General features: G+C 44.2%; 2 protein-coding genes across 2 annotated transcripts in view; one reads left to right on the top strand and one right to left on the bottom strand.

The window, feature by feature from the left end:
- Positions 1–1,296, top strand: part of T265_05789 (hypothetical protein) — a gene marked incomplete at both ends in the record, with an annotated part of 10,296 nt that extends 9,000 nt beyond the window's left edge. The window contains one exon of the mRNA XM_009170883.1: positions 1,149–1,296. Within this exon, the coding sequence (XP_009169147.1) occupies positions 1,149–1,296 (148 nt within the window). The remainder of the gene's footprint in view (positions 1–1,148) is intronic.
- Positions 1–16,677, bottom strand: part of T265_05790 (hypothetical protein) — a gene marked incomplete at both ends in the record, with an annotated part of 33,899 nt that overhangs the window by 7,413 nt on the left and 9,809 nt on the right. Inside the window, 11 exons of the mRNA XM_009170884.1 lie at positions 208–437; positions 1,581–1,676; positions 4,407–4,523; positions 5,719–5,816; positions 6,662–6,780; positions 8,581–8,791; positions 8,898–9,139; positions 9,324–9,512; positions 12,609–12,687; positions 13,040–13,073; positions 16,171–16,375. Of these exons, the coding sequence (XP_009169148.1) occupies positions 208–437; positions 1,581–1,676; positions 4,407–4,523; positions 5,719–5,816; positions 6,662–6,780; positions 8,581–8,791; positions 8,898–9,139; positions 9,324–9,512; positions 12,609–12,687; positions 13,040–13,073; positions 16,171–16,375 (1,620 nt within the window). The remainder of the gene's footprint in view (positions 1–207; positions 438–1,580; positions 1,677–4,406; positions 4,524–5,718; positions 5,817–6,661; positions 6,781–8,580; positions 8,792–8,897; positions 9,140–9,323; positions 9,513–12,608; positions 12,688–13,039; positions 13,074–16,170; positions 16,376–16,677) is intronic.

Below are 16,677 nucleotides of genomic sequence, written 5' to 3'. Positions count from 1 at the left end.
ATATATATATATAATCAAATGGTTTGTCGGAGGACTCTCGCGGTCACGGTCATGCTACTGACGGGTAGCCAGAACGTCCAGCTGGATGTGGGCGGTAAGGAGCAGAGGTGGTGCTGTATAGTCCTAAGCTCCTGTGCATATCAAGTGGAGTGGTACATGATAAACAAAACCGAACCCACCAACATATACACCCAAATAATGACCCACCATGCAGGCGTCGGATATCGGTCCAAAATGGCTGATATTTTAGGACCAGAAAATCCATGGATCTGCAGCAGCTGTTTGGCAAACACATCGCGAACGGTTGGTGGCGGTGATTTGTTTGCCAACTGAATGAAGGCGACCCAGCTGATAGCACGTAGACAATCAGAATTGAATTTGGGACTTAGTGGCATTGAATCCGGATTCCCGGTTGGAGAACGAACATGTAGGTTATGCTTAAGGATAAATTTAAAAAAATGCGAAACGCACGTTAAAGCATCGGATAAACTCACTCTACTGCGAGTAAATACGGAAGTTTGGATTAGTCCTTCAGTGGTGAATGGAAGAATGCTCTTACGAAAATGAGTTACGTTCAGAACTGGACCATAAACCTATCACGGTAAACTCAGTACTTGGCGAGTTTCTCGTCCTGTCATTCAGTTACAGTGAGCTGCGGATGAATATTGAGTACGCGATACATAAACACTGGAAGCCCCCCCACCCATAATGTTTATGGTCAAAGAGCGTTGACTCGGTTCCCGTACGCACGCTTACATCGGCAAGTCCCCTTGAGCGACCACTTTTCAGTCGATCCTGTCGAAGCGTAAAATTCACCCAAGTGAAACTTCTATCTGAGAAGCCGTCACCCAAGGAGCCAGTGATCAGGTTATGCAGATTCCGTTATCGAAGCGCGATTGACGCTACATCCTGTCTAAATGCGAGTTGATCACACCACTGATCAGTGGCTGGGAGGTCGCCAGTTCGACATTCCCTGGACGTTTAGGAAATGCACAATAAGGATGCAACAGCTGTACACTGCTTCTCAGTTTTCCAGAACAGATTAGCTTCATATACAGGGCAAGATCTCCGTTTAAATAAGCATTCTTCGCTAACGAGTTCTAGATCATTTTTCTGGTTGGCACCTGTATGGTTTCCAAGTTTAGCAGTTTCGATATTGAACAATTTGTTCGTTTCGAGGAGGAACAGGCTCCTAGAGGGGATTATCCCAACCGTTCCACTGAGCTGTCTTTGGAGTGTTTTGAACGCCGGGACGATGGCTCAACACAGCAGTTACCGTCAGGTCTTACTGCGTGAGTCCTCTGCTTCTTGGTTATCATTCGAAGAAAAACAGAAAATTCGTCTGGAAAAGTGAAATGGGGAGTTATCTTTGGTCTTTGCCAAACGTGCGAGGAATACACTTGGATAAAGTGGATGAAAAGAAACAGCACGGCTATTGACATGGGTGTGCAGCCCAGCACAGAGAGGATCATATAGAATTCATCCTGGAAGTCAGTGCACACCGTGGCGTACTTACAAGTAGGTTGGCCAGTTCAATCTATCAGGGACAAATCGATCAACAAATAACTTTCGAGACCTACTATGCAGTTGTTCCGTAATACGTTTGTTAGCGCGGCCAGAAGGTCTACCGTGTCTTCAGGGCATCGAGTCGTCATGATTTGGAAACCGTCGATTACCTGTTAGAAAGCAGAACATTCCGAGCCTGAACGATCCAGCACCTTTGAAATATAAGTGCATTACAAAGAAACCTTTGTCAACTAACGAAATCACTGTGAAAGGCAAATAATGAATTTTATTGGTCTTTGCTAAGACAAATAGCATGCCGTTGGATATAGGTGAATCACGGCAAGTTGCGTGATAAAACGCGACGGCATTCCTCAAACGAGTAAACGCAGAAGCGCTCGAAACGGACAATGCTTGAAGATATCACAAAAACGATAAGTAGATGACAGAAACGGTAATAAAGCAAAACTGATCACAAAATGCGTCCAAGGTCGAAATTCGCCACGGGTATTGCGCAAGCCGAAAATACTTGAAAAGCGGTATTTCGTGCAACTAGAAAAGATAATCAAACTGGTCTTGCACGACTAAAACAAAATTATCCTTTTCGCAACGAAGACTGGATATTTGGTTACAAGATCAAACACATGTGGCCACTGTTGGGGCCGTGTTCAAAAGGCCCTTCTGAGACAGCGCGGACACGAAACAAGACGCCGTTGAGATTGATGCGTTACGGTGAGAAAGCTTAATATCCATGGCATACTGAATCCCCCAATATTTTTTTGCTAGTTGGGAAGAACGTTAATCTTTTGTTGTTGTTGGGTCACGAAGACTAAAAATGTCAGAGCATTCATACTTCAATAAGACTCACTACACTCTGGTAACGATAGCAATTTGGTTCCATTGCGAGAGTTCTATATCTCTGTAGGCGTCCGTGCTACTACTCAGTGAGATGGCGACTGGAATGGTGTAAAGAAGGTGAGACTTGATGCAACTATGAGAGTACAGGTTACCGAGAATCAGTCGCTGGTTACTCAGGTAAACTGTGGTCCTCTTATTTTTGCTACTATCTGGCTTTCTCGTAGCTCACTCTTAGTTTCCCTATGAACTGTTCTTCAAGTATCACTGCATGCAACTTCATCTAATTCGACATGTCTTTCGTGAATTGCGACCTTAATATTCCAACATACAGCACCTAGCTCTATAATTCGGAAGTGGTCTTCACCTGACCCTATCCGCTGTTTCGGGGATTACCGGAGTATCCCAGCTTCCGTGTGGACGCTTGTTACGTAGTTGAAACTCTTCTAGTGGACCTGAATAATTCTCGTCAGTACAAGAAGGGTGTTTCCAACAAAGGGTGTATGACTGTAAAAATGACCAGCAAAGAGTGGAATGTTCTTCGCACTTTAATAAGACCGAAAGTGGACGTAGGAGCGCGCTGTACATCAAGATCATTCTGGGGAGTTGCGTGCGGCATACGTGGGGGAAGTTTTCCGGTGGCAGCTCCGAACGCCGATGTTGGAAAACGAAACATGGCTTTTACTTTCTCTGCCATGGGAACCCTTTGGGCAACCCAGTCAAGCGGTTTCCTACCCAGTGATATCCACTGACGGTGACTGTCTACGGCTTAACTAGACGTTCGGTTCTGATACGCGATCACCCAATTTAGCATTGTTAACCACTGCTTTCTCCTGACTAATTTATACGTCTCCAAAAGAGCACCAAAATGAACGAGGTCCGTCCGAATCACCCCACGTCCCAGGATAAGTACCAATAGGTTCCGCCTGGTTACATATAATTCTCATTTCGTCTTTAGATAAGGCTTTTTTGGGGCGAGTGGCGGGAAATTTGACCCTCCCTAGTGCACCGTCACTAGGCCCGTAGGCAGTATGACGCAATGAACCGAATTATGCATGGTGTTCAGTGAGGTAAGGTTGCCATTCTTTGACCAAACATCTTGGGTACCCTGAACAGAATGTTGCCATGATACAGTCACTTCCCTTCCCGTTTCCGCCACAATGAAAAGCAACTAACCATGATCATCATTATTATTATCGTTATTATTACTGGTTGTTCTCACTATAACGCGGAGTCTTCTTCCGATATCAGAATAACCTCAATAGTTCGGTTGATTCGTTGGCCTGGCGATCCTTTATTTTAATCATACCTATTCGTGTGAGTGTCACACTCATCCCCTTATCCGAAACCTTTGTCGAACGTTTTGCTGCTCCCTTCAGAGCCTTGAGGCTGGTAACCAGAACAAACTCAGATTCATGTCTGTGAAAACCTGAGCTTGAAAGCTGGAAGCTTTCATTATCTGAGCACGTTCAACCTGTCCTCCATAAAGCGAGACATCTTTGTTTCACCATTTTCACTCAAAAATCCTTTCCATTGTGACTGAACTCAATGAAACCCGTTACTTCCTGTGTCATTCCATTGTGCTTGTAAGGCACTTTCGGTTGGTTTCTTGGACCCAAAGGGAAAGATTTTGCCCATCTGTCCCACTCCTACTGACTTCGAAATGCAGGTTTCACCGCGTAAAGTTTTACCTTATGAAAGAGACCTTTGAATTCTAGCTTTTCTACAATTATTTGGGCCCTTAATACACGATCAATCTGAACGACTTTTTCCCGTGAATCTCAATACGACATTCCGACCTCACGGTTGGCCGGTCTATTGGTCAAGGTCAACTCCATTTGGTGAGATTTCCAAATACATGTTCTCATGTTATCTTGAAGCGCGTGATCTCGTGCTTACATGTCTAGTGTGCTACATTCTGCTGTTTAATATTATGTGCTCCCCGTGGGTGTATAAACAAGTTATTGAACTGACTTGACCCAAAATGAGAATGAAAGGAAATTCACCATATTTTGACTAGAACCCAGCATTATGTGAACTAGACTTACTTGAGCGTTGGAAACAGCTTGAAGTAGCGTCTCAAAAGGAATACGTTGGTTGCGCATTGATGAGCATTCTTCAATCAAGAAGATGGTGTGTGCGAGTTGCGTTCGTTTCATGCGATACTGAAATGGGACAAGAAGTGGAGCCTCATGCGGTATCAACCAATGACAGCCCAAGCACTTTGGCTCTGCTTTAGAGTTGGTGAGATGGTAGCAGTTTGAATGTGTAGACGGTGAACAGAGACAACAAACGTAGGCCGTTTAGCAAAATAACAAGCCAGAAGAACGTAACTAAATCCAGAAGTACTTGGTAACTCAACTTTGTTTTTTCTTATGACGCTGTTCTGAGGAGGGATATTCGACGGCCTATTGTACATCTGAAACCAAAGACCAGGTTATTTCGAATTCAGTTCACCCACGATGATGCGATATATGCGGTGCTGACGGGGTAAACAAGTAATTCTGTGCTGATGGAGCTTCTTCACTAGGTAACTCAGCAGCTGCTTCAGAGGCTTAAATAGCTATATGGGACGTGCGCCTTCTTAAAGAGTGCACAGAAGTGCGAGTATGCTAAAGTGCACTGACTGTACTGAAACGAGCAAACCACGTAGTAGTGAAGCCACAGCGACATACAATTTACTTACGAAGAAAGCAGAAACAGATATTACTGAAGTCCCCAAAGGCACCAACGAAAATCAAAACATTGAATCTTATCTTCCTCAGATGTTATTTTCAGAGTAGTGACCATCTAAGAGAGTGACTTGTAGGCGACCGACGTGGATTTGTATGAGGACAGTGGGCATAGTAATGCTCTCTCGATTTCTTGGTTCATTATTTTATCTGAAGTTGAGGCAACTATATTAATATCGCCTGTAGCTTTTTTCGAAAGATCCTCCAGAATTTCCATATAGAACAATTCGGAGCTCTCATTATGAATGGTCTTTGTTAGGTAAGTCAGCGTGCTTAAGACGAGTTGAGGTAAAAATAAGAATTTGGTTGTTCCCTCTTTTGAAATGAGAATAATTTTGTGAAAGGTGGAGCGCTGCTCGACGGTCGTTACAAGCTCCTGAAATGAAGACTGAGCTGGTTGATTCCATAGGAAATCCAAGAGCCTTGCATCCTATGTACCCAGAAGGTGAAATGCAATTGGGATGCGAATTCCTGAACCCCACCACTACGAGCTGTTATGAAGAGTTACCAAGTTTAAATAAACAGCTGAGGTAAAGGTCTGATTAAAAGTAAACACGGCAGCGATCGGCGTAAAGTGAGAGCATTAAACGACATCAATGAAACACTACATTAGGTATTAAAGTGTCACCTTTTGTTCTTGGAACCGCCCATCAACCATACTGCTGGCCAAATCATCGGCTCGTTTTCGTTCGATGACGTAATCAAGTACAGCCTCCATGAGGCGTCCTGTTGACGCAAACAAACATCAATTTATGTCAAAAGCAAATATAGATACAATGATAAACAAACGCATAACAGAAAACTAAAGCAGGAACCGGGCGATTTTCCTGCTCGCATATTGGGAATACGTATTGTGGTCTTCCTAGGAGTTAAAGTGAATTTCGGCAACTGAGTCCAAATCTCTCGAGTTACATGTACACCGGGTTGAGTTTCTACGCCTTCCAGGAATGCTGCGAAGGTTTGGTGCTGCCTGCCAACCGATGGAAGTTGGTGCTGGGCGGTTTCCTAACAAAATGTAGTTTGTCGCCTTAAGGTTGGTTGACGGACTAATGGGCGCTAAATTGAAGGATAAAGTGAAAATCACCAAATGGAAAAGTGCCAACACGGGGTCTCAACCACTAGATGCTCCTCAGAAGCATGAACCACTGCTAAGTTACGGCAAAAGCATCACGATCACTGTATCCAAAGTGGTGTCCATCCGAAGAACGAACGGCATTCGCTGTGCCCTTTTAAGAAAAATTATTGGCGGATGCCTAACCACTTTCAGAGTAATGAGCAAAGAAGGTCCTACAGACATAATTCAGATGCACTTTGGTTTTGATCAGCAAGTCTCATTGAATAGAGGACATTATGGATATACTCAAGAGTCAGATATCGTCGAAACGCCATTTTTCGAGCAAATGGTGATAAGCCGAAGTGAATCAATGCAAAAGCACACAACCATAGTGGTGACTAACACCGAAAGAATCTACATAGAATATTAAACTAAGCCACGCTATGCAAACTCAACAACGATGAAGAGAGACGAGAACATAACGTTCCGTTATAGACAATATGAAAACCGATCTTACCAGATTCCGTATGCCATCTGGCGATCCATATAAAGTCCCCCACTGGAAGTGCCCGCGATTCACACTCGACTCCCAACGAATGCATTACTGCTGGAAGGAGTTGTTTCACTCGATTTAGCCTAGAACAGAATGAGTGATAATACAGCGAATAATACAGGAGGCAACTTCAAAGAGGCTGGTTGATTGCCACCAGATACATAAAACTCAAAGTCTGAACGGAAATATTATACCCCGTACAACGTAAGACATCCCCGAGCGACCGTTTCTGATCGGATTGATCAGTTCTACTGAGTAGAAATTTGAGAATAGTACTACCATGAATGGGTGCAGCATGCCTATCCTATCGGTTATCTGACTGCTCTACGCACTCATTTTAATGTCCGAAGCCGCCAAAAGAAATTAGTGAAGACTGAATCACGCCAGGGACCATTAGTTCCACTCGGTAATCAGACGCATTTGAAGCGGGTAGACAAATTTGATTCGAGAAATGGTACATGGCAGCAATGGAAATCTATAAACTACACAGGGAAGCGGTATCTGGTATAAACCGGTGACTCAAAATCAACAGATTATACGTTCAACTGCAGGTGACAAAGTCGTTCCGCGAAGTGGAACAACCACATTTCTAAGGAGCTCAGTGCAGCTCAGTGGTTAAGACGCAAACTTACTAACCGAAAGGTCCGTGGTTGCAAACCAACTCTGGCATCTTGACTGTTCTAGTCTAGGCTTGAACAAACTGGTAGTAGCCCAGACTTAGTGCTTCGTTCGGGTACCATGACAGCTACGTACCGAAAAGCTGAACGATTATTATTAATATTATTACGCCTTCTCAGTTGGGGTGAAAGCAGATGGTGGTTTACCTGCACAGAACGTAGCCACCATATGGTTTACTCAATCCGTGGTTGAAACCAACTCTGGCATCTTGACTGTTCTAGTCTAGGCTTGAACAAACTGGTAGTAGCCCAGACTTAGTGCTTCGTTCGGGTACCATGACAGCTACGTACCGAAAAGCTGAACGATTATTATTAATATTATTACGCCTTCTCAGTTGGGGTGAAAGCAGATGGTGGTTTACCTGCACAGAACGTAGCCACCATATGGTTTACTCAAACAGTGGTAAGAATTTTTCTTACGAAGTGTACACACTAAACGGATAGCATATTCTTCAGGATCCATCTGTGATAATATTTCTGATGTTTATTTTTACAAGTGATTTATGTTATTTATTCCTGACTAGTTTTAAATTGCTTTTTGACACCACGAATATATTCATGCTAACTTACCAATGTTCCACGAAGTTGAATCGAATGGAACTTTAACCTTCCCAGATGTTTGCACGACGCGACGTTTTACTGGGACCTTGTGATCCACGACTTATGGTCGCCACACGAAACTACCAGTGTCTAGACATTAAAAGTTTCTTGCCTATCGGGTGTAAGTGAGACTTAGTAGAAAAAACTAGTTCATAAACGAACACAAGCAAAACAAGCCAAGTGGTTGAAAAACAAAGCTAACCCTTTCCAGTAAGCCGAACACATTCCCTGATATGATTAAGACGACTTCGATGAAACATCGTTCAAGGGCGATCATATTGCCTTAAATCGCACGCTTCCTACCGTTCAGTTAGGCTTCGTCTCCGCAACAGGACTTGTGTGAAAGACTAAGTACAAGAGCCCACCAGATCACAAAACCGTAAATGTCACACGACAATTCATTCATTTGCAGTGAAAAGCTGCTCATGCAGCTGGCTGACAGCAATTGATAACGGCGGCAGCGACATCAGCGGCGCGACACCTGTGTGATACAGGCCGTAAAGTGAATTCCCCCATTCCTTTAAGATTCTGTTGCGGGTTTCAAAAAACAGTTTAAACCTGCTAGCTGTGGGCACTGAACTGATACTGATACTGAGTGGAACTCACCCAAACTGTTCTCGAACATCTGTTAACAGGACAAGTTCGTAAGACCCACCGGGAACCACAACGTCAGATGATGTCTCAGAGTGTACGAAACGTGAAAACATGGCAGATTTCGTTTTGGTGGGAGAGTTAGGCTGAGATCGTACGGTCAAACTTGCTGTTAATGCCGATTGTGAAGTGGATGAGCACAGTGAACTGGGAAGAGCAGCACAGGCTACGAAACAGGAGAAAAAAGTAACCCCGTAAAACCGATCACTAGGTGGGAAGTCCCACATAAAAGTACATATAATGGACATAATCTACCATTTGCATCAACTTACTAGCGGAGACTGACTTTCTAAGAGCTACTTTGACAGGTATGGAAGATGAGACCGGAGAAGCTGATCGTTTACTGAAAGTGGATGAGCTCCCGTTTCCTGACGTAGTGACTGTGGATGACGGCACAGCATTCGCCGGAGGGAGAAGAGATCCTTCAGAAGAGGAAACTATTAGAGTGGATTGGCAAGGCGCATCCGGATCCAACAAGTAGGCGAATGTCAATTGTTTATCAGTCACTTCCAAGCTGGGATAAAGATAATTGAGCGTACGGACAGCATCAGTATGAGGGATGGTGGTGCTCAATCGGAGATAAAGATTTGAATCAACTGTTAACATGACCCGTACAGTTAACCAACTTAGATGTGGTAGGAGGATGGTATTGCCGAGTTTCATACAAGAGACACGAAGATTCAGAAACGGGAGCTTACCTGGGAGCGTTCCAATCCAAGCGATAATGGATGCCGGCCAGCAACAGTTCTTCATACGGGCACAGAATACGATAACCAACAAGTTTCTCCTCAGCACCATCGTCGGGAACAAAGGTCTTTCTGTGCGCATAAAGTCTAAGGTTAACGGGCTCGCCCGCCTCGTTTGCATAACGAAATTTCAGTGGATAACTAGGCGTAAATGGAATCAGAAATAGATAAAATAAATGAGCGAAACAATAGTTATGAAAGGAACAGAGCTACGAGAAGGTGGATTTATCCCATGGCAAGAGCTATTAGTTATATGACTCCAAAAGATGAAAATCGGCCTGGAAGTCACCAGATGTGTTTTCACCGAAAAAACTCCACCAAGCCGAGAATGAGTCGGCCAAAGAAAACGATTAATCTGTTTTCATAGCCGTCATCAGCTACAAACTGCAAACAAGCCGCACAGTAGTTGCAGTTGACGAACTTATTCGCTGAAGACCGAATTGAGCGGGGGGAGCCATGTTTCAGAAACGGCAGCCTGAATTATTACATTACTCTAGTTACATTACATTACTCCAGTTACGGTAGCACATTGGTTAAAGCAATGTTCTATTGTTGATACGAGTTGGTCACACCTCTCAATCTCCGCTACTGTAATGAAAATTCTAACAAGCCGTGGCGTTGCCATTGGGTTTCTCTGACAGAATAAGCACAATGGGTTGGACGGGAACAATAAGACATCTGGTGTGTATTCAAATCAGTTCATGAATAGCGTCTAGACGGGCGCACTATCTCGACGTTGGCCCGTGTCCAAGTTTGGGGGAAGCCAAGGATGAAAGCTTTCGAATCAAACTAAACAATCATCAACTAATAGAGATTTAAAAAGTTTCTTCGTACCTGCTAATTACGTGACGTAATTATTTGTTTCCCTATTCCTCAGGCTAGTTCATTACCCTACCGTAACTGCTCAAGTTTCAAGACTGAACCGTTCTGCTTTATACAAAGTTGACTCTACCTCAACCGTTCTCTATAGACGATTTGTTTACATTTATTTCTGGACTTGTTGTTGAAATTTTGTCCCACTTTGAACTGAACAACAATTTTACCGCTTAATTTGTCCGATAGCACGCTGCCCTTCGTGTGCCATCCTGTGTTGCTAACTGCCCAAGGTTCAGGTGGATTTATCCCATGGCAAGAGCTATTAGTTATATGACTCCAAAAGATGAAAATCGGCCTGGAAGTCACCAGATGTGTTTTCACCGAAAAAACTCCACCAAGCCGAGAATGAGTCGGCCAAAGAAAACGATTAATCTGTTTTCATAGCCGTCATCAGCTACAAACTGCAAACAAGCCGCACAGTAGTTGCAGTTGACGAACTTATTCGCTGAAGACCGAATTGAGCGGGGGGAGCCATGTTTCAGAAACGGCAGCCTGAATTATTACATTACTCTAGTTACATTACATTACTCCAGTTACGGTAGCACATTGGTTAAAGCAATGTTCTATTGTTGATACGAGTTGGTCACACCTCTCAATCTCCGCTACTGTAATGAAAATTCTAACAAGCCGTGGCGTTGCCATTGGGTTTCTCTGACAGAATAAGCACAATGGGTTGGACGGGAACAATAAGACATCTGGTGTGTATTCAAATCAGTTCATGAATAGCGTCTAGACGGGCGCACTATCTCGACGTTGGCCCGTGTCCAAGTTTGGGGGAAGCCAAGGATGAAAGCTTTCGAATCAAACTAAACAATCATCAACTAATAGAGATTTAAAAAGTTTCTTCGTACCTGCTAATTACGTGACGTAATTATTTGTTTCCCTATTCCTCAGGCTAGTTCATTACCCTTCCGTAACTGCTCAAGTTTCAAGACTGAACCGTTCTGCTTTATACAAAGTTGACTCTACCTCAACCGTTCTCTATAGACGATTTGTTTACATTTATTTCTGGACTTGTTGTTGAAATTTTGTCCCACTTTGAACTGAACAACAATTTTCCCGCTTAATTTGTCCGATAGCACGCTGCCCTTCGTGTGCCATCCTGTGTTGCTAACTGCCCAAGGTTCAATCTAGCCGTAAGCCTTTCTTTAGTTCTCCTCACGGTTTACTGCTAATTTCCTAATGAACCACGGTCTACCTATCTATACTGTCTGCCCAAGTCCAATTCAATATATTGTTCACTGCCCGATTGCGACTACTGAACAAACGCAGGTGAAGTTCGTAGAATTCGGTTTCGCCACATTTATTACTGACCGTTCGTCGGTGAATTGGACTACACGTTACCTGTCAGACAGGACACCTAGATCGTGCGTTTAGGCTAAGTAACCTATTCCTTGCTTTAAGATCACGACCTTAGCACAGGATCGCACAGTACCGGTGAAACTTTAAAAGGGAACAAGAATGTGTGCAACACAGAGATAACTTCTGCTGTAAAACTGTGAAAACCAACCTATTTCTACTCCATTTGTCTTGTACGTCCCCCGTACATGAGTTTATTTGTTCAAAATAAGCTACCAGTATCGCCACATAACCAGAATTAACGTGGCAGCATTGGTGGTAGTGTGTGTTAAAATACGCCATATATGCAGCAGCTTTATTCGTCACACAAGGGTGAAAATGCAGAGACTTGGTACAATACTCATGACATCGTAGTATATGTTCTCGACGGGACGCTAGTCACGTCGTTGAAAACCTCTTGACATCCCACAAACGGTTCCGCACTTCTTGTGCATTCTCAAGTAAGCACGGTCCCAAATTAACCGTCAAACTCACGTTCTGATTGAGCGCAAATTGCGCGCAGCTGGCAATATACACTCATTTACAATCCAATTCAATGCATTGTCACTCCCGGCTACCTCGCCACACCGGATGGGCCAACAAGCCTACTATAGATGGTATTAGTTCATTTTTTCAGAAGCTTGGCTAGCTTGCATGTGGAGGTCACCTAACCAAATAATAAGAAACAGAAGCTAGCGAGCAAGTTCTAGTTTCCCCTTCGGAGCCAACAGTACTGAACGGAGGTACACATTGATGTGTAGCCACAAGGTGAAATAATTGGCTAAGCTGCGATAGAATGGGTGCCGAAAATAACGCACATTCAACTAGTTTCGATTCTACTGAATACAGCACTTCCGTGAACACAAGGATTAAAGTAAACCAAGCATATTTTCCCCAATGTGATAGGGAAAGTATGTTGGTAGTTTAGTGTTTGCAGTGGACCATATTGGCATGACCGGTCAAACAACAAAATCGGAAGTACATCCGTTACACACGGCGGGTAATAATGGATTGAAAACGTACTCAATTAGTGCGGGGAGATTCTCATCAGTCGAAACGGAGTCAGCACTGTTTGGAGTCGGGGTTGCGTTCAAGTGAGGATCTAGGGAGCAGATTACAAGGGTATATCGACAAAGGTATGCATAAGGTTACAAAAAAATAGGGAGACCCACAAGGGAACCTTTGGGCTCCGAGGTTAGAAAGAACTAACGTCGAAAAACGACAAAGTTAGTAGTGATAGGATAAACCATCCAGACAGCAAAGTAACCGAGGAAGGCCAAAACCATCCACGATAAAAAACACCCCGCCAGTGTAGTTCTAATCATCAGAGACAAGGAAGTCAGATAACTTCGGAAGCGAAGCTGACAATCCACAAACGACTGTAAAATCTGCCTTTTGTTCGCATGGTATAAAAACAATTCGATTAGTCAACTGGGTTACATCAAATCGCTTACCGTTGTGGAGACTAGACGCACTGAGAAGATTTACCTAAAGTGACGACGTTTCACGGAAATTCCGATAGAAAAACGCTTGAGCCCTTTCACTCTTTGTTCAAAATCAACTCAAACCTGATCAGTCAAAATTATGCAATCCACATTTCGCCTAAATCTCGTGCATACTGGATGACCAGGAAAACGTTGCCTTGAAAAAATGGTAGTGGTCCAAATTAAAATGGATGGTGGATTTCAGGGTGCCTTGGACCAATACACTACCTTCTAACGGCACGTGCGGTGATGCCATCTGGCGCGAAGTCATGCCACAAGAACATCTCGATCCATCCAAAATGGGCACCTGAGGGTTTACTCAAACAGAGTAATGAATCCATTCTGATAGTGTTCGCGCAAAGGGAGAAAGTATGTGATAGCTCACATTCGGTAGAGCTTACTGTTTCAAAAAGGCTCGCACACTGAAACCCAAGTTAAGCAACGAGCAATATAAATAGCCACTCTAGTCGGTTTTGCAAACTTCACTTCATTAGATCCATTCCTGCAGAGGTGCCAATGAACCTTGTCCATTTCGAGTCTCCAATTTTCATAAAACAGCCGCATAATTCTTTTTTGACGTCTTCATTTCGGAAACAGTATGTGTACAGATTTTCCAGACGGGAGCAGAAATCAGGCATCTGAAGATGAAATGTTGATTACAGGCCTATGGTTCATGCAATAGTGTAAACTCAAACGTATAATTCAGTGCGTTCGTTTTCAGACCATCCATGTGTCAGTTAGCAACCTAATATTTCATGCTAGTGGTATTTCGTCTGTCAGCTGGGCTGAGTGGTTTGGTCGCAAATGTTTCGCCACCAGTCGAGGTATCAACATCCGTAAAGTATGAGCTACCGGCGTTGATCTCAATATCACCTTCAAGATTACCCTTCATGGGAACCTAACGGTCGAGCGCGAAACTGACCACCACTTTGTACTATAGTCACCGAAGCCAGCCCACAGTATTATGTTGACATACGTAAGCACTTTCAAGGCTGACTGGAGTTCTGCGATCGTCTTCCACAAAGGATATTCTGGTTTTACCGGTTTCGAACTACAGGTGACTGTCGGCGAGCAGTGCTTTCAAAATTCACCTAAATGTACTATAATCCACTATGATCCACTAAAAACCCACGTAATCGATCCGGATTGTAAAACCGATAGAGGGTTTCAATTGAAAAGTGGAGTCAAATAAACGAGTCATCTATCAATACTCGGTTTCTCAATCCAACTTCCTGTGTTAGGTTGCTAGCTATTTTTGCAAATTAATTGTGGCATTGTCTGTTGCTAGTTCGCACTGCATCCACAACGTTTCAGTGGTCTCTGGTGAATACTCAGCCTGCCACATCGAGCAGTCCGCGTTGCCCATAATTAAGCAATTATAAATGCCAACGGGTATGCTGAGTCTCTGCTGCTGCTTCTCGTATGCATGCTGCCTTGACTGCGAAACATGCTTGTCAAAACAGCCTTTATTCCACAGTAAAAGGAACTTGCATAAATAGCTCAGGCGGGTGGACCGAAAATGGGGTGAAATACTCAGGTGTGATTCTTGTCGTGATTCACCTCACGCACTTGCAAGTACGTACTCTTAGTTCCACTGGATTTTATCTGCATGACCCGTCAGGAGGAATCCATCTGTCAAACAAGGCGAGGTCAAAATGGCCGTATGTGAGGACAACCAGCCGCACACAAGCGTCCTGCAGGTCAACATGGAGCAACAACATGGCAGCATTGGTGTGTGCTATAGTCCCTTGTTAGAATGGCGGCTGAGCGATCTGCAAGAGAATATTCGTCCTCAGAACACGGTTACACACGATTCTATTGCGAACCACTCGCTTGACGCATCTCCAGTGATAAACTACCGATAAACCTTAACTTACTTAGGAAGTGCTGATGCCAACGTGATGCCATTAGGTAAAATGACCGGAGATTATTTAGTGTCAACATTACATAGATCCCTATATGATATGATTCCTATATCGTTCTAGGATTGCTAATGTCCAGGAGCCTAGGGTCACCCAGAGTCAAAATATGCTCTCATCGAATGCACGAAATACGTGATCTACGTAGTCCCGTAAGTGCACCACGTTGCCTATCGCTTCCGATTTCAGCAGTAGTGGTTCACCGTGCTCTACATAAAGCTCTGGGCACTGTACCAACAACTCAAGACATTTGTGAGTTGATTTGATCGTTGCCATCTTCCACTCGGTAAATCTGGAAAATGCATCCAGAGGTGCTGTCGATAGTGTTGCGAGATGGAAAAGAGTGAGTTGATGCGGAGCATCTGGTGTCGGAGTTTTGTGTACGTCCAGCCGCTGTAAAAGAGCCAATGTCTCTTGTTCACTGCGGGCCCGAGACCCGGCCGCTACGAGCCGAGGACGTCAAACGGATTGTGTGTATTGCTGTCTTCGGAGCATTACCAGGGTCTCGTTGGAACAACGGATCAGTAATTCGTAGGTCGAGTGGTTTTCGGAAGAGATAGCTCGTTCACGATAAACGAACTGACCATACTCCATAGGTTGTGCTGGCTTGGCTACGTGCTGCCACGTACGGCAGTCAACCGACTTCCTCGGATGGTCAAACAATGACTTGGCAGCAAAGTATGGAAGGGATTACCAGCAAACTCAGATGCGCCGGTCACTGACGTCTCCCTGGATCGGGACACCGAGACAGGACACGTCGATGGTTAGAGACATTGTCAGGTGGCCCATTCGTGCCCTCAAGGGCGCCCGTGCATCCAGGCTATTTCCTTCAATGCAAAGCTCCCATCACAATCTTCCCAAGTAAAGACCCACTGACACCTCTTCATTGTCGCACCTATTATGAGCGAATGTGAATTCATTATCATAGCTCCGTCTAAAGCACGTTAACTTACAGCACGAAATCTCCATTAAAAGTCCCCAAATATCTTGAAAATATCAAAATTTTATCGTTTGGATCCTATGCTGACTGGGGCCCCATTCACGAGGTAGATTCAGTTGCCCGAACTAATCGGATTGTTCGATTGTTAGAAAGTAAACCGTAATTCCACATATAAATCCAGGTCCTGTAACAAACCGGAAAGATGAAGGTGGAAGTAGCACATATGAGTTCGAATAACTTACCGGTTGAACACTCAGTGTTGACGTCAAAGACAGCTGGAGTGCGATTACGTAAAATGTATCTGTTGGTGAAGTGAGAAGATAAGGCGTATGAGACACTACTGCCTGAGGTAGATCATCATCATCATCATCAAAGACAGCAGCGGATGAGACTGCCTGAGGTAGATCATCATCATCATCATCAAAGACAGCAACATCAGTGTTGGCACTGATGCTTCACCGCCGTACAACCCAACCATTGTACGAGGGCTGGGATACTACCAAGGCGCTCACACCTAGACAGGAGGACGATTACGGTCCTCAACCAAAGCCTCTGGCTGAAAAGCCTAACCGCAAGGCAGCGGTTTTGGGCTGGAAATGCAAGTACATTAACATTTTTACGGAATATGTCGCCATACATGTTCCAACTCCCAACCTGGAGGGCCAGACCTCTACCCATGGACCAACCTGGTATGAGGAACTCTGTGGATGTCACGCGGACACCCCCCAGTATAGTTCAGTGGGTCGACG

The sequence above is a fragment of the Opisthorchis viverrini genome, assembly GCF_000715545.1.
Source record: "Opisthorchis viverrini unplaced genomic scaffold opera_v5_114, whole genome shotgun sequence".
NCBI lineage: Eukaryota > Metazoa > Platyhelminthes > Trematoda > Opisthorchiida > Opisthorchiidae > Opisthorchis > Opisthorchis viverrini.
This window is presented reverse-complemented; position numbering and strand designations above follow the sequence as displayed.